The sequence below is a fragment of the Salvelinus namaycush genome, chromosome 9, assembly GCF_016432855.1.
Source record: "Salvelinus namaycush isolate Seneca chromosome 9, SaNama_1.0, whole genome shotgun sequence".
Classification (NCBI taxonomy): Eukaryota; Metazoa; Chordata; class Actinopteri; order Salmoniformes; family Salmonidae; genus Salvelinus; species Salvelinus namaycush.
In genome coordinates this window covers 19,871,377-19,893,419 of record NC_052315.1, presented here as the reverse complement: position 1 = coordinate 19,893,419, position 22,043 = coordinate 19,871,377, and the positions used below count along the sequence as shown (strand labels likewise).

At 39.9% G+C, this 22,043-nt stretch overlaps 1 protein-coding gene across 1 annotated transcript in view; it reads right to left on the bottom strand.

Moving 5' to 3' along the window:
- Positions 1-2,745: 2,745 nt before the first annotated feature.
- Positions 2,746-22,043, bottom strand: part of LOC120053186 (potassium/sodium hyperpolarization-activated cyclic nucleotide-gated channel 2-like) — a 132,149-nt gene continuing 112,851 nt past the window's right edge. The window contains exon 8 of the mRNA XM_039000349.1: positions 2,746-6,063. Within this exon, the coding sequence (XP_038856277.1) occupies positions 5,111-6,063 (953 nt within the window). The 3' untranslated portion in view covers positions 2,746-5,110. The remainder of the gene's footprint in view (positions 6,064-22,043) is intronic.

Sequence of the window (22,043 nt, the reverse complement as noted above, 5' to 3'; positions counted from 1 at the left end):
CTGAGCGCTCTGGAGCAGGTGTTCATCAAGGATGTCTCTGTACTTTGCTCTGTTCATCTTTCCCTCAATCCTGACTAGTCTCCCAGTCCATGCTGCTGAAAAACATCCGCACAGCATGATGCTGCAGCCACCACCATGCTTCACCGTAGGGATGGTTCCAGGTTTCCTCCAGATGTGACACTTGGCATTCAGGACAAAGACTTCAATCTTGGTTTCATCAGACGAGAGAATCTTGTTTCTCATGCTCTGAGAGTCCTTTAGGTGCCTTTTGGCAAACTCCAAGAGGGCTGTCATGTGCCTTTTACTGAGGAGTGGCTTCTGTCTGGCCACTCTACCATAAAGGCCTGATTGATGGAGTGCTGCAGAGAAGGTTCTCCCATCTCCACAGAGGAACTCTAGAGCTCTGTCAGAGTGACCATGGGGTTCTTGGTCACCTCCCTGATCAAGGCCCTTCTCCCCCAATTGCTCCGTTTGGCTGGGCGGCCAGCTCTAGGAAGAGTCTTGGTGGTTCCAAACTTCTTCCCTTTAAGAATGATGGAGAACGCTGTGTTCTTGGGGAACTTCAAAGCAAAATTATTTGGTACCCTTCCCCAGATCTGTGCCTTGACACAATCCTGTTTCGGAGCTCTACGGACATTTCCTTTGACGTCATGGCTTTGTTTTTACTCTGACAAGCACTGTCAGGTGTGTGCCTTTCCAAATCATGTCCAATCAATTTAATTTACCACAGGTGGACGCCATACAATTTGTAGAAACATCTCAAAGTTTATCAATGGAAACAGGATGTACCTGAGCTCAATTTCAAATATAATAGCAAAGGGCCTGAATAATTATGTAAATAAGGTATTTCTGTTTTTTATTAATACATTTGCAAACATTTCTAAAAACCTGTGTTTCGCTTTTGTCATAATGGGGTATTGTGTATAGATTGATGAGAAAAAATATAATTTCATCCATTTTAGAATAAGGCTGTAATCTAACAAAATATGGAAAAAGTCAAGGGGTCTGAATAGTTTCTGAATACACGGTACATCAGCATCTCCATAAGTTACCACATTTTTCAAACCGTCACAGTTCCTGTAAAGTACACTGAATTCGGACAGGGGGTAATAAACTACTTGGAGAACATAGACGCTTAACTTAGCATAGGGGTGGACCTTTTTAAACTTTCTCTGAAGTCTGACAGTGAGAAAATGTCTACACCAGAGTCAGGAGTCAAGGGCTAACTTGGTAATTGGTTTGAGGATACTTCAGGAGAAGTGTTCAGGAAAATTTGCAAAGCTGAGAGACAACAATGCCCTGAAGATAGTATTTACATATATTTCATGTTAGAATTGTTGTATTGCACTGGACAAATAATTGATGCTTTCAAAAATAAATAAGCAAATATGCACATCTGTCAAATTCTTGATAGAGTTGCTGCTGTGTATAGAGTTGAATAACACAGTGGCACAAGTTTAATCATTTCAGTTCCTCTGAATAGAACAAAAAATATACTAATTGTTATAAAATATGACCCATATGTACAGTTAATCTACTGTAAGCCTCAAGGCTTAAAGTTAATTAAAAGTTTCTCCCTGGAAATGTAAACCAAAATATCAATAACTCTTTCTTATTTCACTTGTTATTGCTTCATATATTTATTCAAGTTACAAGTTACAACAAACATCCCAAGAAAGATGTTGGAAAAAGGCTAAACACATGACAGCAATATTAGCTATTGGAGAGGATAAGTGTTATTTGAGAAATTAGACCCTGAAAAAAATGTATATAGGGTCTTCAGGGTCTTCAGAACGGATCTGCCATGTACTTTTAAGAAAGGCTTCCCAAAACAAACATTAATCGGCAGTTCAAAATTCCACAACATTTTATGGTATTGTATTTATAGATTTTTTTTGTAAAAGTTCCTCATTTATTGCTATTCAAATAGTCTGACCAGAATTCAGCCATTAAAACCATCTACAGTGCCTTCAGAAAGTATTCACACCCCTTGACTTTTTTCACATTTTGTTGTTTTACAGCCTGAATTTAAAATGGATTAGATGAAGAAAAAAAAGTCTCACTGGCCTACACACATAACCCCATAATGTCAAAGTGAAATTAGTTTTGCCTCGTAAAAAAGGGCACCTATTGGTAGATTGGTAAAAAAAAAAAGCTGACACTGAATATCCGTTTGTGCATGGTGAAGTTATTAATTACACTTTGGATGGTGTATCAATACACCCAGTCACTACAAAGATACAGGCATCCTTCCTAATCCTGATGCTGGAAAAGAAGGAAACTGCTCAGGGATTTCACCATGAGGCCAATGGTAATTTTAAAACAGTTACAGAGTTTAACGGCTGTGATAGGAGAAAACTGAGGATTGATCAGCAACATTGTAGTTACTCCACAATACTAAATACACATTCATCCTGTATTGAATACACATTTTCCAAAACATGTATCCTGTTAGCAACAAGGCACTCAAGTAATACTGCAAAAAATGTGGCAAAGTAATGAACTTGTTGTCATGAATACAAGTGTTATGTTTGGGGCAAATCCAATGCAGCACATTACTGAGTACCACTCTCCATATTTTCAAACATAGCGGTGGCTGCATCATGTTATGGGTATGCTTGTAATCGTTAAGGACTGGGGAGTTTTTCAGGATAAAAAAGAAACGGAACTAAGCACAGGCAAAATCCTAGAGGAAAACCTGGTTCAGTCTGCTTTCCACCAGACACTTTGAGAGGAATTCACCTTTCAACAGGACAATAACCTAAAACACAAGGCCAAATCTACACCGTAAGAAGACAGGGCTTACTAAGAAGACAGGGAATGTTCCTGAGAGACCAAATTACAGTTTTGACGTCAATCTACTTGAAAATCTATGGCAAGACCTGAAAATGGTTGTCTAGCAATGATCAACAACCAATTTGACAGAGCTCAAAGAATTTTGAAAATAATAAATGGGCAAATGTTGCACAATCCAGTTGTGGATAGCTTATAGAGACTTACCTAGAAAGACAGCTGTAATTGCCGCCAAAGGGCTTCTACAAAGTATTGACTTTGACTCAGGGGTGTGAATACTTACGTAAATGATTAACTTTGCCATTATGGGGTATTGAGTGTAAATGGCTGAGAAAATCAATCCATTTAATCCATTTTGAATTCAGGCTGTAACACAACAAAATGTTGAATAAGTCAAGGGGGATGAATACTTTCTGAAGGCACTGTACTTCCCCTTAAAGCACATGAAAGTTCCCAAAAAAGTTTCACTGGGCATCATTTCCAGCAACGAATTATTTCCAAACCCACAACCTTGTACCACCTTCTTTCACCACCCTCAAGGTGAATGATACAGTAAAACTCATGACGATACACAATTGAAGGAACATAATAACAGTCAAAAATAAATGGGGCCTGGGGGGGTCCAATCTTCTCTCTCATTACATAGTAATGGCGGGGGGAGGGGGCGGGGTGATTGAGATGCAGATAAATTGGATATTGGGGCTTGGGAAGCCTCTTCCTCTAATGCTTTTGGACACGAATCAGCGGAGGCCGCTCAGGCCGATAAACACATTTAGTGACAACACTTGCGGTAGGAAACACATCACCCTCCAAAATGTCTGCACTGCCCTTGCTACAGATTAGAATAGAATGGGAGCATTTAGCTGGGAGCAATACACAAGCATTATGCACATTGAACACCCAGTCTACCTTAATGAGATGTTATATTACTGTATGACTTTGAGTGGAAAGGGGGGAAAAAATTGATTTGTTTAGAATTTCTATTAATCTAAAAAAAAGTCTTATAATGGATGGACAATACAGATGAGATGACATGTATAAATAAAAAGTTTAATGTATTCATTAAATGGAATTATTTATGCAATCGAACCACGAGGCATCAGTCTCTGTCTGGACATGCTCTGTCTGGATATTAGCATTGTCAATTACGCTGCAAAGTGCATTCAGAACTTCAGCCAGACTATTATCTTGGATATCTTTCAAAGAAAGCAAAACTATGAACTGCCTATTCTAAACTTAACTATGCAAATAACCTGTTATGAAATTCCATCAGGGTTTATTGAAATACAGTATGTTGATTTACAGTATGTTGATATTCGTGTGACTCATAACCCATATCAACATGCATATGCATCATCCTATGGGGACGGATGACCTCATTGAAACTGTATCACTTGATGCCAAGCTGTAGTGTTTTGAAAAGGCAAAGCCAGAATGGAATGTCATGTATGATACGGTAGATTCCATAGTAAAAAAATTAAACATACCTACACCATCTTCTGCAAAGACCATTTGAGAGAGGGGGGATGAGTTATATTTTATATTAATTCCTTATGAAGACACTCATAGTCATACTTATACCCATACACACACTTATGGACGAAGGACATGGCTTCAAATGTTACAATCATAGTTTTCTTTTCTTCAGTGGTATATTACTAATCCCAGGCCATATTGTGTTTGTAGAAGCCCAACTATGGTCTGGAAAAAAATACAAATGTCAAACAATTCCCTGTATAGCCTTTGAATGCATTCATTTAAGATGTGGTGTGAAGAAAAAACAAATATTTAGCATTTTCTTGTTTTCTGAAACAATATTACAGTGGCATGAGTAGAACTTGTGCTAAAGCCGGTCCATAGACAAAAGAGGAAATCCCAGAACACTTCTGCAAAGTGTGGATGTCATCGTTGTCATCTGAAGCAGGTCCCAGATTTTCTTTTTGTCCCAGCCAGTTTGTATTGTTGGGAGTATATAGATAGTGGGTGACAGATGTTATGTATGTTGAATATGGTTACAGTAAACACAGCAAATAAAGGAGATGTGGGGAGAAGGTGCTACCATTACGTACGGTCGGTATCTGTCTGTGGATGGAGTAGAAACATCCCACCTTTGACAATAACTCTGTATACAGACTTCATATTGTTAGTCATACATTTTCCATCAGCTCCTGTCTGTCTCTCCCTGTCATCACCAGTCACACAGCATACATTCTTTAAGTCAGATTTAGCCCCGCAGGGAGAATTATAGGGTAGAAGGAAGAAACCTTTAGAGTTCCCACAACCAAAAAGCACTGGCTCTGCAGGAATCTAATAAAGGTCACAAATTGGAAGAGAGCCTCGATCTGGCACGGTCTGTCTCAGGGAGGCTGGCTATAGAATCCCTCTTGGGTAATCCTGAGTCCAGCATGCCCACTCCCATGCCCATCCCCATGCCCATCCCCAGCGATGTAACAGTCCCCGGGAGGGAGGCTAGAGGGAACGCCCCCGCAGACATCTGGTGGGGAAGCACCATCCTATGAGTCATAGCGCTCCTGACCCCTGCATGGCCCGAGGGGGTCTGAGGGGGCCCGATGGAGGTGGAGGAGACACGGGTGGACTGTGATGGGCAGGGAGCCATGGGCTGAGCCCCTCCCTGGGGCAGGGAGGGCTGAGAGGCGGACAGTGCCCTGGCATTCTGACCCAGACTGCCAATGTGCAGAGACCGGGTGCTGTTATGGGTGTTGGGCCTGTGTGTGGGGCTGGGCACAACTTGCTGGACCAGGGAGACCTGGGAGCCAGAAGAGGGCCCGTACTGGAATGTCCGTCCCCCAGCCACTAAGGGGCTCTGGATGGGGGGGCTGGAGAGGGCCGTGACGAATGCACCACTGGCGTGCAGCTGGGGATGCATGGTCTGCTGGGTCTGGGGGGTAGGGGAGGCTGGCACTGGGCTGGCTACACTCTGCATCACCTTGAACCTCCGCACCATCCGGGGGGACTGCAGGCCCTCACCCCCTGCCAGAGGGCCTACCATGGGGGGACAGAAGCTCATGGCCACAGCCTGCTGGAAGGTGGCAATGGCTGAGCTCTGGGGAGGGCCAGGGGGGGCGAAGATGCCGCCATGTGTGGGTGGGTTGGACATGGACATGACACGGGGCCTATGCAGGTCCACCTGCTGCACCATCTCACGGTCATATTTCACAATCTCCTGGATCATCTCGTTTTCCCGGTTGTTCAAGACGCCCGAATTGAGGTCATGCTGAACCTTGTGCATTAGGATCGAGTTCTTCTTCCCTGAGGAGGCGAGACAGAAGACGAGAGATGAGACTGAGCAGACACTGTTCCTCTGTAGAATCAGCATAATCAATACATTATACAAAGTAATAGCCAAATGGTCCAATGACTACTCCTGATAGTGCCCTACAGTAATATAATTCTCCCCCCTAATTGGTTGGTATTAGAGCAGTCGCTGGCATAGCAGAAAAGAGTTTGGGGCAGCTGGAAGCAGGACAGACATGTATTTATACACTGTTTCAGCCTGCCTATCTGGAGGTTAGTCTTTAATTGAATTCACAGATGGTAATTTTGCACTGACAAGGGAAGAGACGCTCAAGCATCAGTATGTGTGTCAGTGAGTTCACTGTAGATGTTTTTACTCGTGTGTGTTTGTGTTGTGTGTATGCCCCCAAGCTGAATTGTAAACACAAATTATGTCACACACACACACAGATCTCTTGCGGTGAGGATGGGTGGCCAGTGTTTTTGCAGAGTCACCCAGAGAAGACGTGAGGAGGAGGAACACGTGCCTATGGCATGAGTGTGTGTGTGTGTGCGTGCATGCGTTTCTCTCTCTGTGTGTGTGCGTGTGTGTTTGTGATGTCTGTGTGGGGCTGGGTTGGTGGTGGTGTAGGGGGAGAAACCAATTTGCAGCTGAAATTGCTTCCTTCACGGAGCTTACACAGGCAGCCAGTGAGATCCCAGATCCATCTCTCTCATCTCCCCAGCTTTCAAAACATTTCTAATTGAACACACATAAAAACTCCTCTGATTATTACTTCCGCTCCCCTCTCATGTTTCTGAGTTGCATCTTTACGCTTTGTTTTTCCCATCAGCAGGGGATTTTCAACTTGTCCGTCTCTATTGGGCTCTTAAAAACAAATAGCGCGACACCCACATAAAAACGTCAAGTAGAATTGGGCTCCAACTGGTACATGAGATAGTCTGAGGAGATGGGACACACAGTGCAGTCTGACAGGCACATTAACTCTCTCTTATTCAAGCTGCATAACTAGCTAGTATGATACAACTTAGTCTAGTTCACAGCAGAGTGGCGGCTGCTCTGTAATATAGCCTACCCGTCAAGTCAAAAAGGCTAATTGCATGATGAGTCTTTAGGGTCAGGATATAGTTCAGTGAATCCGGTCTACTTCCAGCAAGCCAAAATTGGTTCAGTGAAAGTTCCCAGAACGTTTGTTAGGTCTGGCAAATGTTCTCATAACACAAAAGTGTCCAGTTGTCCTGATAATTATAGAATATTTGAATAAAACATTTGTCTGATGCTGAAAAACCTTTCCTAGAACCCATTTAATCTTTAAAGGTTTTCCAGAATTTTTCATTGGATTGTGGGGAAATCACAAACGACATACAATATTGTGCAAAAGTTTTAAGCAGGTGTGAAAAAATGCTGTCAAGTAAGAATGCTTTCAAAAATAGACATGTTAATAGTTTATATTTATCAATTAATAAAAATGCAAAGTGACTGAACAGAAGAAAAATGTACATCAAATCAATATTTGGTGTGAACACCCTTTGCCTTCAAAACAGCATCAATTCTTCAAGGTACACTTGCACACAGTTTGAAGGAACTCAGCATGTAGGTTGGCCCAAACATCTTGGAGAACTAACCACAGTTCTTCTGTGGATTTAGGCAGCCTCAGGTGCTTCTCTCTCTTCATGTAATCCCAGACAGACTCGATGATGTTGAGGTCAGGGCTCTGTGGGGGTCATACCATCCCTTCCAGGACTCCTTGTTCTTCTTTACACTGAAGATAGTTCTTAATGACTTTCGCTGTGTTTGGGGTCGATGTCATGCTGCAGAACAAATTTGGGGCCAATCAGATGCCTCCCTGATGGTATTGCATGATGGATAAGTATCTGCCTGTATTTCTCAGCATTGAGGAGACCATTAGTTCTGACCAAATCCCCAACTCCATTTGCAGAAATTCAGCCCCAAACTTGCAAGGAACCTCCACCATGCTTCACTGTTATCTGCAGACACTCATTCGTGTACCGCTCTCCAGCCCTTTGGCAAACAAACTGCCTTCTGCTACAGCCAAATATTTCAGGTGTTGACTCTGTATTTTCATGCATAGTTGAGTCGCTTGGCCTTGTTTCCACATGGAAGGTATGGCTTTTTGGCCGCAGGTCTTCCATGAAGGCCACTTCTGACCAGGCTTCCCCGGACAGTTGATGGGTGTACCAGTGTCCCACTGTTTTCTGCCAATTCTGAGCTGATGGCACTGCTGGACATCTTCCGATTGTGAAGAGAAGTAAGCATGATGTGTCTTTCATCTGCTGCAGTAAGTTTCCTTGGCCGACCACTGCGTCTACGGTCCTCAACATTGCCCGTTTCTTTGCTTCTTCAAAAGAGCTTGGACAGCAAATATGGAAACCCCTGTGCCTTGAAATTTCTGTTTAGGATAGATCTTGCTGATGCAGTATAACTACCTTGGGTCTTGTTGCTGTGCTCAGTCTTGCCATGGTGTATGACTTTTGACAGTAACCTGTCTTCACAAACCTCACCTTGTTAGCTGAGTTTGGCTGTTCCTCACCCAGTTTATTCCTCCTACACAGCTGTTTCTGTTTCAGTTAATGATTGTGTTTCAACCTACATATTGGATTGATGACTATTAGCACCTGTTTGGTATAATTGTTTAATCATACACCTGACTATATGCCTACAAAATCCTTGACTTTGTGCACGTGAAACTACTCTGGTCAACCTACCAGGGTAGTTACAAAGCACAGGAATTAAATCATCAACATGTATTGATCACATCTTTACTAATGCCGCAGATATTTGCTTTAAAGCAGTATCCAAATCCATAGGATGTAGTGATCACAATATAATAGCCATATCTAGGAAAACCAAAGTTCCAAAGGCTGGGCCTAAAATAGTGTATAAGAGGTCATACAATAAGTTTTGTAGTGATTCATATGTTGTTGATGTAAATAATATTTGCTGGTCTGTGGTGTGTGATGAGGAGCAACTAGATGCTGCACTTGACGCATTTATGAAACTACTTATTCCAGTTACTAATAAGCACGCACCCATTAAGAAAATGACTGTAAAAACTGTTAAATCCCCTTGGATTGATGAGGAATTGAAAAATTGTATGGTTGAGAGGGATGAGGCAAAAGGTATGGCAATTAAGTCTGGCAGCCCAACTAATTGGCAAACGTACTGCAAATTAAGAAATCATGTGACTAAACTAAATAAAAATAAACTACACTATGAAACAAAGATAGCCAACTCGGCTCCTTCATTCATTGAATCAGATGGCTCATTTATCACAAAGCCCACTGATTTTGCAAACTACTCTAATGACTTCTTCATTGGCAAGATAAGCAAACTTAGGGATGACATACCAGCAACAAACGATGACATCCAAGTATATCGGACCAAATTATGAAAGACAAGAATTGTACTTTTGAATTCCGAGTCAGTGTGGAAGAGGTGGGAAAAAATATTATTGTCTATCAACAATGACAAGCCCCCGGGGTCTGACAATCAGGATGGAAAATGACTGTGGATAATAGCAGACAATATTGCCACTCCTATTTGCCACATCTTCAATTTAAGCCTACAAGAGAGTGTGTGTCCTCAGGCCTGGAGGGAAGCTAAAGTCATTCCGCTACCCAAGAATAGTAAAGCCCCCTTTACTGGCTCAAATAGCCGACCAATCAGCCAGTTATCAAATTGTGTTTGACCAGATACAATGCTATTTCACAGTAAACCAATTTACAACAGAATTTCTTCATGCTTATAGGGAAGAACACTCAACAAGCACAGCACTTACACAAATGATTGGCTGAGAGAAATTGATGATAAAATTATTGTGGGGGCTGTCTTGTTAGACTTCAATGCAGCTTTTGACATTATCAATCATAGTCTGCTGCTGGAAAAACATACAGTATATGTTATGGCTTTACACCCCCCTGCTATAATGTGGATAAAGAGTTACTTGTCTAACAGAACACAGAGGGTGTTCTTTAATGGAAGCCTCTCAAATATAATCCCGTTAGAATCTGGAATTCCCCAGGGTAGCTGTTTAGGCCCCTTGCTTTTTCAGTTTTCACTAACAACATGCCCCTGACTTTGAGTAAAGCCAGAGTGTCTATGTATGGGGATGACTCAACACTATACACATCAGCTACTACAGTGACTGAAATGACTGCAACACTCAACAAAGAGCTGCAGTTAGTTTCAGACTGGGTGGCAAGGAATAAGTTAGACCTAAATATTTCTAAAACTAAAATCACTGTATTTGGAACAAAACACTCGCTAAACCCTAAACCTCAACTAAATATTGTAATAAATCATGTGGAAATTGAACAAGTTGAGATGACTAAACTGCTTGGAGTAACCCTAGATTGTAAATTGTCATGGTCAAAACATATTGATGCAGTAGTAGCTAAGATGGGGAGAAGTCTGTCTATAATAAAGCGATGCTCTGCCTTCTTAACAACACTATCAACAAGGCAAGTCCTACAGGCCCTTGTTTTGTCGCACCTTGACTACTGTTCAGTTGTGTGGTCAGGTGCCACAAAAAAGGACTTAGGAAAATTGCAATTGGCTCAGAACAGGGCAGCATGGCTGGCCCTTGGATGTACACAGAGAGCTAATATTAATAATATGCATGTCAATCTCTCCTGGCTGAAAATGGAGGAGAGATTGACTTCATCACTACTTTTATTTATGAGAGAGATTGAGGTTGAATGCACTGAGCTGTCTGTTTAAACTCCTGGCACACAGCTCGGACACCCATGCATACCCCACAAGACATGGCACAAGAGGTCACTTCACAGTCCCCAAGTCCAGAACAGACTATGAGAGGCACACAGTACTACATAGAGCCATGACTACATGGAACTCTATTCCACATCAAGTAACTGACGCAAGCAATAATATAAGATTTAAAAAAACAGATAAAAAAACACCTTATGGAACAGCGGGGACTGTGAAACAACACAAACATTGGCACAGACACACGCACACACACGCACACACACACACACGCGCACGCGCACGCACGCACACACACACGATAACATATGCACTATACATACATATGGATTTAGTACTGTAGATATGTGGTAGTGGTGGAGTAGGAGCCTGAAGTCACACAGTGTGTTGTGAAATCTGTGATTGTATTGTAATGTTTTTAAAATTGTATAAACAGCCTTAATTTTGCTGGACCCCAGGAAGAGTAGCTACTGCTTCGGCAACTAATGGGGATCCATAATAAATACAAATACAAGTGTACCTAGAAGAATTGATGCTGTGTTGAAGGCAAAGGGTAGTCACACCAAATATGGATTTGATTTAGATTTTTCTTCTGTTCACTCACTTTGCATTTAGTTAATTGATAAATATAATTTATTAACATGTCTAGTTTTGAAAGCATTCTTATTTTACAAAAAAAATTCCCACCTGCCTAAAACTTTTTGCACAGTACAGTACAGTACAGTACAGTACAGTACACAAAACACAAAAACTGTCCAGTTGTGCGGATGATTCTGCAATCTTTATTTTAGGGTCCAAAAAACATTCAACTGATGATGCAAGAATGTTCCTAGTACATATTTAATCTGTTCTTTAAAGTGGAACTGATAACGTTTACAGTACAGACAATTATAATGTCAGTCAAAAATGTAAAATTCCCAGTTTATGCTACAAAACCAACTTTATGTTTTAAAAATAAATCATGTTTGACTCAACATTTGATGATGTACACTAAGGCTTTGTTGACAGAATAGATGGATGCAGTTCAATGCATGATTAATATAATTCACCAATACATTTGTTGGTAGTCCAATAAATATTACTATCAGGTTGTAAATCACAGCTGGCCTGGTACATTGTTTGCTGCCTCCATTCGGCATGCACTGTTTCAGTTTCAATGACTCGATATTTTGGACAACACGGCACAACATAAAGAGAGACCTAAGAGGACAACATTCATAGTTGTTTGATTACTGTAAAGTTCACAAATGTAAGAGGACTCCTGTGGTATTAACATATTTGTAGAAATCCATTCAGGTGGCTTTTGGCGAATGTGTTCTAGTGATCTAAAGTCATGCCTGTAAACACACAGTCCAGTTCAAAGTGAATGATGACAGGCCTATGTGGCAAATGGCTTGTTTGCATAAAGGCCTACTGTAGCTCTGGTTGGCTATGGTGCACCGGTCTGCGTAGACTTTGGTCCTGAACAAGACAGATATTTTTATTAGGTTTTATATACTACAGTGTCCTATTAATTGTCCAAAAGCACGCCCGATTTCCCACTCTATATTACTATATAATTTTCACAGAGGTCTCTGTAATTCCCAAACATTCAAAAAACGATGTGAAAATGTGAAAATTAACATATCTAAGTACTCGCTTGTCAGAAAATGTAAAAAAAAAAAAAGTGTAATATTCTTCTTTAGGGTGTATATGAACAGATTTGTATAAGATTTTATGTTGGGTTTTATTAAGGGCTGGATCAGCTTTAATGTTGCCGATAGATTGTTGCTTCCATCAATGTAATTGTCTGCATCATTTCCAATCACCCATATATTTATATATCCATATACATGCATACATACGCATACCTATATACAGTTGAAGTCAGAAGTTTACATACACCTTAGCCAAATACATTCAACACAGTTTTTCACAATTCCTGACATTTAATCCTAGTAAAAATTCCCTGTTTTAGGTCAGTTACGATCACCACTTTATTTTTAAAATGTGAAATGTTGGAATAATAGTAGAGAGAATGATTTATATCAGATTTTATTTCTTTCATCACTTTCCCAGTGGGTCAGAAGTTAACATACACTCAATTAGTATTTGGTAGCATTGCCTTTAAATTGTTTAACTTGGGTCAAATGTTTCGGGAAGCCTTCCACAATCTTCCCATAATAAGTTGGGTGAATTTACGATCACCACTTAATGACTCCAACCTAAGTGTATATAAACTTCTGATTTCAACTGTATATATATATATATCAGAAGTTTACATACATTTAGGTTGGAGTCATTAAAACTTGTTTTCAACCACATACATATGTACATACATACACACTTTTTTTTTAGAATATACCCTTATTATTCCCAACAAACCCTACCACCCCTCCCCTAATTGGAGTAAACTAATAAACAATAACACTTAGGCTTCTACCTTCCGTTTATACATACTATACACATTTTACATACAGACACAATCTATTTTACAATAGTTATATTTTGTTTGTTTTTAGTCCTGGCCTTCCTCTATTTCTGATGTCCATCCAGTTTGATTTCTATTTGTAACTGTGCTATTTCACAACATTTCTGAACCTATATACATTTTACAGACCCCGTATGTTTTACATTTGATATCTTGTTGTTATTAGTCCCACCCTTCAGCTCCATTCAACCCCTCCCAACTATTTCTTAACACCATCCATTTTGGAATTATTTTTGCCATATATTTTTCAAATCTTCTGTGATGCTTCACAAAAGTACTGAACCTTTCTATTCTCATAGCTCCTACAGATTTTTACTAAAATAATTATTATATTATTGATCAATTGTCTATGACTTTTCAAATCCCCCAGTATTGCTATCTGCAGCGTTAGTTCTAGGTAAATGTTGGAATTCTTCAGCCATTCCTGGACCTGTGACCAAAAACAAGCTACAAATGGACAGTACCAAAATAAGCCAAATCTGCAGAGCTGGGAAGATTGTATCCCCCATATATATATAACATTCTATTGGTTGCAAGAATTTTGTATAATTTATATTTAAAAATTCTATGTTTTGAATCCGGCATCGTTTTGCCTGTCAATTCATAAACCATGTGCCATGGAATGGGTACATCAAAAATCTCTTCCCAACTATTTTGCAATTTATATGGCACAACTGTAAATGTTTTGGTCCTTAAAAAACTGGTATATATTTTTATTTTTCACAATTTTTGTGAGAATTTTTGGTCTGTAATGCAGGGCCGACAGACAAGTTCCTTACTTTTTCCCCCTTTCACTTGTCTCTTTCATTTTTGTGGTAATGCTGCAATTAGCTGGTTGTAATTGTGGGTAGAGCAGACATGTTCATATGTCTGTGTTAGCTGCATGTGTGACAACTCCACCAGTCCTATTTATTATACCATTTACAAAGAGTATACCTTTTTTTAAATGTTATCAAAAAAATGTTTTTTTATCAATTAGTATATTTGAGTTTAACCACAATATTTGTTGCATTATTTGTTCTGTCTTTTAAGGTGGATTAAACTGGAATTGCAACCAACTTTGTTTAAAAATAACAATATTTTGGAGATGATTTCGTTTTCAAATAACCGAAAGTGAGCAGTTGTAATCTGAATAAATGGAAAAACGCCATTCTTGGACATGGGGTGAGACATTCTTACTAATTTACTAGAGAACCATTTCGGATTTAAGTATAACTTTTGTATGACTGATGCCTTTAGTGAGAGGTCTAATGGTTTAATATTTAATAATTTCTGCCCTCCGAATTCACATTCGTTATATAAATATGCCCTTTTAATTTTGTCTGGCTTGCCATTCCAAATAAAATTGATTATTTTTTGTTCATATAATTTAAAAAGCAGGTCATGAGGGGTAGGCAAAACCATAACCAATTAGGTGAACTGTGATATGTTTAAAGAGTTAATCTGGGTGATTTTTCCACAAATAGACAGGTATTTTCCTTTCCATGGTAGCAAGATCTTATCTATTTTTGGTAACTTTCTATTAATATGTATTGGAGTGAGAATTTCTTTCTTTGTGGATCTCTATACCAAGTATGTCCACATCCCCGTCAGACCATTTTATTGGTAAACTACATGGTAATATAAAAGTTAGATTTTTTTGTGATCCAATACGTAATATAGAACACTAATTTGGTTTTAATCCAGAGAGGTTAGAACAAGTATCTATATCCTCTATGAGGCTGTGGAGGGATTCTAATTGTGGTTATAAAAGAAAACATGAATCATCAGCGTATAATGACACCTTTGTTTTTAAGCCATGGATTTCTAATCCCTTAATATAATTGTTGGATCTAATTTTAACAGCTAACATTTTGATGGCAATAATAAATACTGGACAACCTTATTTTACTCCTCTTGACAGTTGAAAACCTTCTGAGATGTAGCCATTATTTACTATTTTACACCTAGGGTTACATAACTTTAACCCATTTTATAAGAGATTCTACAAAATTGAAATATTCCAGGCATTTATATATAAACTCCAGTCGTACTTTATCAAAAGCCTTTTCAAAGTCAGCTATGAAAACCAGGCCTGGTTTCCCTGATATTTCATAGTATTCTATTGTTTCCAGTACTTATCTTATTTTATCTCCAATGTATCGTCCATGTAAAAAAAAAAACTGTCTGATTAGGATGAATAATATCCGACAAAACCTTTTTAATTTTATGCGCCAAGCATTTAGCTAGAATTTTTGCATCTCAACACTGAAGTCTAAAAGGCCTCCATTTTTTAAATGTACTGGATCTTTATATATACCACTTGAATCCTGTTTCAGTAATAATAAAATCAGACCTACTTGTTGCGTGTCCAAAAATCTACCGTTTATATAGGAGTGGTTAATTAAAACGTGCTAATAATGGTCCTCTAAGTATATCAAAAAAGGTTTGGGCCGTATGCCATCCAGCCCTGGAGTTTTCCCGGACTTAAAGGCTTTAATTGCATAAAGAAACTCCTCCTCTGTAATTCGGCCTTCACATAAGATTTCATGTTGCTAAAATGCTGTCAGTTCCAATTTAAAGGTCCTCAGAATGTTTCTTTAAGTTGTAGGAACATTGTAGGGATATGACAAGAGATAGGTTGCCAAAACACAAAAACTGTCCAGTTGTGCTGACATTCAGATAGTGTTTGTATCAGGGTGCACAAAACCTTCCTTTAATTTTACAGGAATGTTGACAGAACAGCCTTTCTGAGTTCTTTAAAGGTTTCCAGAACATTTAATTAAGTTATGGGAGTTTGGGATGTTGCATACAGTACCAGTCAAAAGTTTGGACACACCTACTCATTCAAGGGTTTTTCTTTATTTTACTTTTTTCTACATTGTAGAATAATAGTGAAGAAATCAAAACTACATGGAAACATGTAGTAATCAAAAAGTGTTAAACAAATGAAAATATATTTTAGATTTGAGATTCTTCAAAGTAGCCACTCTTTGCCTTGATGAAAGCTTTGCACACTCTTGGCATTTTCTCAACAAGCTTCATGAGGAATGCTTTTCCAACAGTCTTGAAGGAGTTCCCACATATGCTGAGCATTTGTTGGCTTCTTTTCCTTCACTCTGCGGTTCAACTCATTCCAAACCGTCTCAATTGGGTTGAGGTTGGGTGATTGTGGTGGCCAGGTCATCTGATGCAGCACTCTATCACTCTCCTTGGTCTAATAGCCCTTACACAACCTGGAAGTGTGTTTTGGGTCATTGTCCTGTTGAAAAACAAATGATAGTCCCACTAAGCGTAAACCAGATGGGATGGTGTATCGATGCAGAATGCTGTGGGAGCTATGCTGGTTAAGTGTACCTTGAATTATAAATAAATCACTGACAGTGTCACCAGCAAAGCACCCCTACACCATCACACCTCCTCCTCCATGCTTAACGGTGGGAACCATACATGCAGAGATCATCCTTTCACCTACTCTGAGTCTCACAAAGACACAGAGGTTGGAACCAAAAACCTCAAATTTGGACTCATCAGACCAAAGGACAGATTTCCACCGGTCTAATGTCCATTGCTCGTGTTTCTTGGCCCAAGCAAGTCTCTTCTTCTTATTGGTGTCCTTTAATAGTGGTTTATTTGCAGCAATTCAATCATGAAGGCCTGATTCACAGTCTCCTCTGAACAGTTGATGTTGAGATGTGTCTGTTACTTGATCTGAAGCATTTATTTGGGCTGCAATCTGAGGAGCAGTTAACTCTAATGAACCTTTCCTCTGCAACAGAGGTAACTCTGGGTCTTTCTTTCCTGTGGCGGTCCTCATGAGAGCCAGTTTTATCATAGCGTTTGATGGTTTTTGCAACTGCACTTGAAGAAACTTATTGAAGAAAGTTCTCGAAATGTTCCACATTGACTGTCGTTTCTCTTTGCTTATTTGAGCTGTTCCTGCCATAATATGGTCTTGGTCTTTAACCAAATAGGGCTGTCTTCTGTATACCACCCCTACCATGTCACAACACAACTGATTGGCTCAAATGCATTAACTTCTTATGGCTGCAAGGCAAAGTGTTGAGTAGCCAGTGAAATCGTGCCCATTTCAAACGGCCTCCTACTCAAATCTTGCTCGTACAATATGAATATTATTATTCTTTTTGGATAGAAAACACTTTCTAGTTTCTAAAACAGTTGGAATTATTTCTCTGAGTGAAACACAAGTCCTTCTGCAGCACTTTTCCTGACCAGGAAGTGAAATGTCAGAAATCTATGCTCTTTTCAATCTGATGCCTATACATGGTCTTAACACCTAGGAGTCTGCTGACAGTCTATACGCCTTCCTATTGGTGTAAAGAGGATGTCAGAGAAGAATTTTTTTTGCTCCTCTTGGTCTGTGGTGGAAAAAAACCTATTTCTTTGACCTGAGCGCCCACTTCCGGTATTCTGAAGGAAGTGGGATGGACTTCTGTTTTGCCTTCCTAACGAACGGCTAACGTCTCCGGCTCGAATTTTTTGGGATATATGTGACCATATCATCGTAATGTATGTTTTTTCAATATAGTTTAATCAGATTATTGAAACTTTATTCGGGAGTTTTGCCGTGTTCCGTCGTATGACTGTGTTTACGTTGGGCCACGGCTACTGGAAATGGTAAATGAACAGGGATATTTCTCATTCTGAAACGAAACAACGACTCATCTGGACAGAGGACGCCTGTTTCAACATTCTGATGAAAGATCAGCCAAAGTAAGACTCATTTTATGATGTTATTTCATATATCTGTCGTGCATGTGAACGGGTCGTGGGCGCCCAAATGTGTCTCTCTATTGTGGCTACGCTAATATAGCGATACATTTTGTTTTCGCTGTAAAACATTTAATAAATCGGAAATATTGTTTGGAATCACAAGTTGCCTATCTTTCAATTGCTGCAAACTATATATTTTTCGGAAATGTTTTATGATGAGTAATAAGCTATTTGACGTTGGTGTCTGTTGGTGTCTGTAAATATTATGGCTGCTTTCGGTGCACTTTCTGATTTGTAGCTGAAATGTAAAATATGATTTATACCTGAAATATGCACATTTTTCGAAAAAAAATATGCTATACAATAAATATGTTATCAGACTGTCATCTGATGAATTTGTTTCTTGGTTAGTGGCTATTTATATCTTTATTTGGTCGAATTTGTGATAGCACCTGATGGAGTAAGAAACTGATGGAGTTAGAAAAGTGGTGTCATTTGCTAACGTGGTTAGCTAATAGATTTACATATTTTGTCTTCCCTGTAAAACATTAAAAAAATCGGACATGTTGGTTTGATTCACAAGAAGTTTATCTTTCATCTGGTGTCTTGGACTTGTTAATGTGTGAAAGTTAAATATTTTTAAAAACTAGCTTTTGAATTTCGCGCCCTGCACTTTGAGCTGGATGTTGTCATATTGTGGGCGGTGTCGGGCTTGCAGCCCAAACAGGTTAAGAAGGAAAGAAATTCCACAAATTCATTTTCAACTAGACACACCTGTTAATTGAAATGCATTCCAGCTTCCTCATGAAGCTGGTTGAGAGAATGCCAAGAGTATGCAAAGCTGTCATCAAGGCAAAGGGTTGCTAATTTGAAGAATTTCAAATATAAAATATATTTTGATTTGTTTAACAGTTTTTTGGTTACTTCATGATTCCATATGTGTAATTTCATAGTTTTGATGTCTTCACTATTATTCTACAATGTAGAAAATAGTCAAAATAAAGAAAAACTCTGGAATGAGTATGATGACTTCTGTAACCGTAAAAGCCTTGTTTTCATTCATGTTAACATTAGAAGCCTCCTCCCTAAGTGTGTTTTATTCACTGCTTTAGCACACTCTGCCAACCCGGATGTCCTAGCCGTGTCTGAATCCTGGCTTAGGAAGTCCACCAAAAACCCTGAAATTTCCATCCCTAAATATAACATTTTCCAACAAGATAGAATTGCCAAAGGAGGCGGTGTTGCAATCTACTGCAGAGATAGCCTGCAGAGTTCTGTCATACTATCCAGGTCTGTACCCAAACAATTCGAACTTATACTTTTAAAAATCCATCTTTCCAGAAACAAGTCTCTCATAGCCCTTGGTTCTCTCCAGACCTGACTGCCCTTGACCAGCACAAAAACATCCTGTGGCGTTCTGCATTAGCATCGAACAGCCCCCATGATATGCAACTTTTCAGGGAAGTTAGGAACAAATATACACAGGCAGTTAGGAAAGCTAAGGCTAGCTTTTTCAAGCAGAAATTTGCATCCTGTAGCACAAACTCCAAAAAGTTCCGGGACACTGAAAAATCCATGGAGAATAAGAGCACCTCTTCCCAGCTGCCCACTGGACTTAGGCTAGGAAACACTGTCATCACTGATAAATCCACTATAATTGAGTATTTCAATAAGCATTTTTCTACGGCTGGCCATGCTTTCCACCTGGCTAACCCTACCCCAATCAACAGCCCTCCACCCCTCACAGCAAACTTGCCCAAACCTCCCCCACTTCTCCTACACCCAAATCCAGATAGCTGATGTTCTGAAAGAGCTGGACCCCTACAAATCAGCAGGGCTAGACAATCTGGACCCTCTCTTTCTAAAATGATCTGCCGAAATTGCTGCAACCCCTATTACTAGCCTGTTTAACCTCTCTTTCGTATCGTCTGAGATTCCCATAGATTGGAAAGCTGCCGCGGTCATCCCCCTCTTCAAACTGCTACAGACCTATATATATTCTACGCTGCCTTTCTAAGGTCTTCGAAAGCCAAGTTAACAAACAGATCACAGACCATTTCGAATCCCACCGTACCTTCTCCGCTATGCAATCTGGTTTCAGAGCTGGTCATGGATGCACCTCAGGCACGCTCAAGGTCCTAAACGATATCATAACCGCCATCGATAAGAGACAGTACTGTGCAGCCGTATTCATCAACCTGGCTAAGGCTTTCAACTCTGTCAATCACAACATTCTTATTGGCAGACTCAACAGCCTTGGTTCCTCAAATGATTGCCTCGCCTGGTTCACCAACTACTTCTCTGATAGAGTTCAGTGTGTCAAATCGGAGGGCCTGTTGTCCGGACCTCTGGCAGACTCTATGGGGGTGCCAGAGGGTTCAATTTTCAGGCCGACTCTCTTCTCTGTATACATCAATGATGTCGCTCTTGCTGCTGGTGATTCTTTGATTAACCTCTACGCAGACGACACCATTCTTTATACCTCTGGCCATTCTTTGGACACTGTGTTAACCAACCTCCAGACAAGCTTCAATGCCATACAACTCTCCTTCCGTGGCCTCCAACTGCTCTTAAATGCAAGTAAAACTAAATGCATGCTCTTCAACCGATCGCTGCCCGCACCTGCACGCCCATCCAGCATCACTACTCTGGACGGTTCTCACTTAGAATATGTGGACAACTACAAATACCTAGGTGTCTGGTTAGACTGTAAACTCTCCTTCCAGACTCACATTAAACATCTCCAATCCAAAATGAAATCTAGAATCAGCTTCCTATTTCGCAACAAAGCATCCTTCACTCATGCTGCCAAACATACCCTCGTAAAACTGACCATTCTACCGATCCTCGACTTCGGCGATGTCATTTACAAAATAGCCTCCAACACTCTACTCAACAAATTGGATGCAGTCTATCACAGTGCCATCCGTTTTGTCACCAAAGCCCCATATACTACCCACCACTGCGACCTGTACGCTCTAGGTTAAGCCCCGTCTTATCTCAGCTCACTGGTCACCATAGCAGCACCCACCCGTAGCACGCGCTCCAGCAGGTATATCTCACTGGTCACCCCCAAAGCCAATTATTCCTTTGGCCGCCTCTCCTTCCAGTTCTCTGCTCAGCACACAAGTTTGTAGCTCCTTAAAACTTAAGCAGATTGGAAAACATCTCCATTATGTTTCTCTCCAGATTTAATGGCAATTTACATTGTATAATTATGCGCACAACTGGACAGTTTCTTCTGTTTTAGAACATATCTTTTGTGACGCCCCCACATGTGTTCTGGGAATGTTCTGGCAACATCAGGTAAATGTTTTATACAAACATTGTATAATCATCAGCACGACTGGACAATTTTATGTTAACATTTGCCGCAATTAACAATGTTAACAATTAATCATGTTAACATTTGCCACAACCTAACGAATGTTCTGGGAACTTTCACAGAACCATTTTTTTCTGGTAAATTGGGTTATTACATTACCTGGAAACCTAATGAGAACTTTTGGGGAATGTTCTGTTGTGGTTGTTAAAGATGTTGTGCACAACATTTTTGTGAATGTTATGTGAACATTCAAAGGATAAAAAAAAAAATGTTATCAATTGAATGTTTTTGGGATGTTATCATACTAATGTTAGATAAAACCCTAACTAGAAAGTAATGGGTATCTTAGCTAATGTTCTGGGAATGTTCCCAGTTTGCTGGGCTGTCTCTTCCATAGACATCTAAAGGAGCCAGAGCGTTGTAGTACACATTATGCAAACTGTGAGACGGCAGATATGAAATATATAAACAGGATTTCTTTGGGGCTTCAGTTGAAAGACTCTGTGTTCCAAAAGAACTCCTAGGTTGAAAGATAATTGTCATCCTCCTTTGAATTTCTGTTTAGATTTGGAATTAATTAGCTTTCTATACTTGTTAGTCAGGCCACATGAAATACTGAGCCTTTGATGCAAGAGACTTCTGCAGTCAGGAAACAGCAGGCAAATTAAACAGAATATTCCTAGTCCTATGTTCCCCTATGCTCTGTTCAGGTTAGCTGTTAGCCTGTTGTCAATGACCAA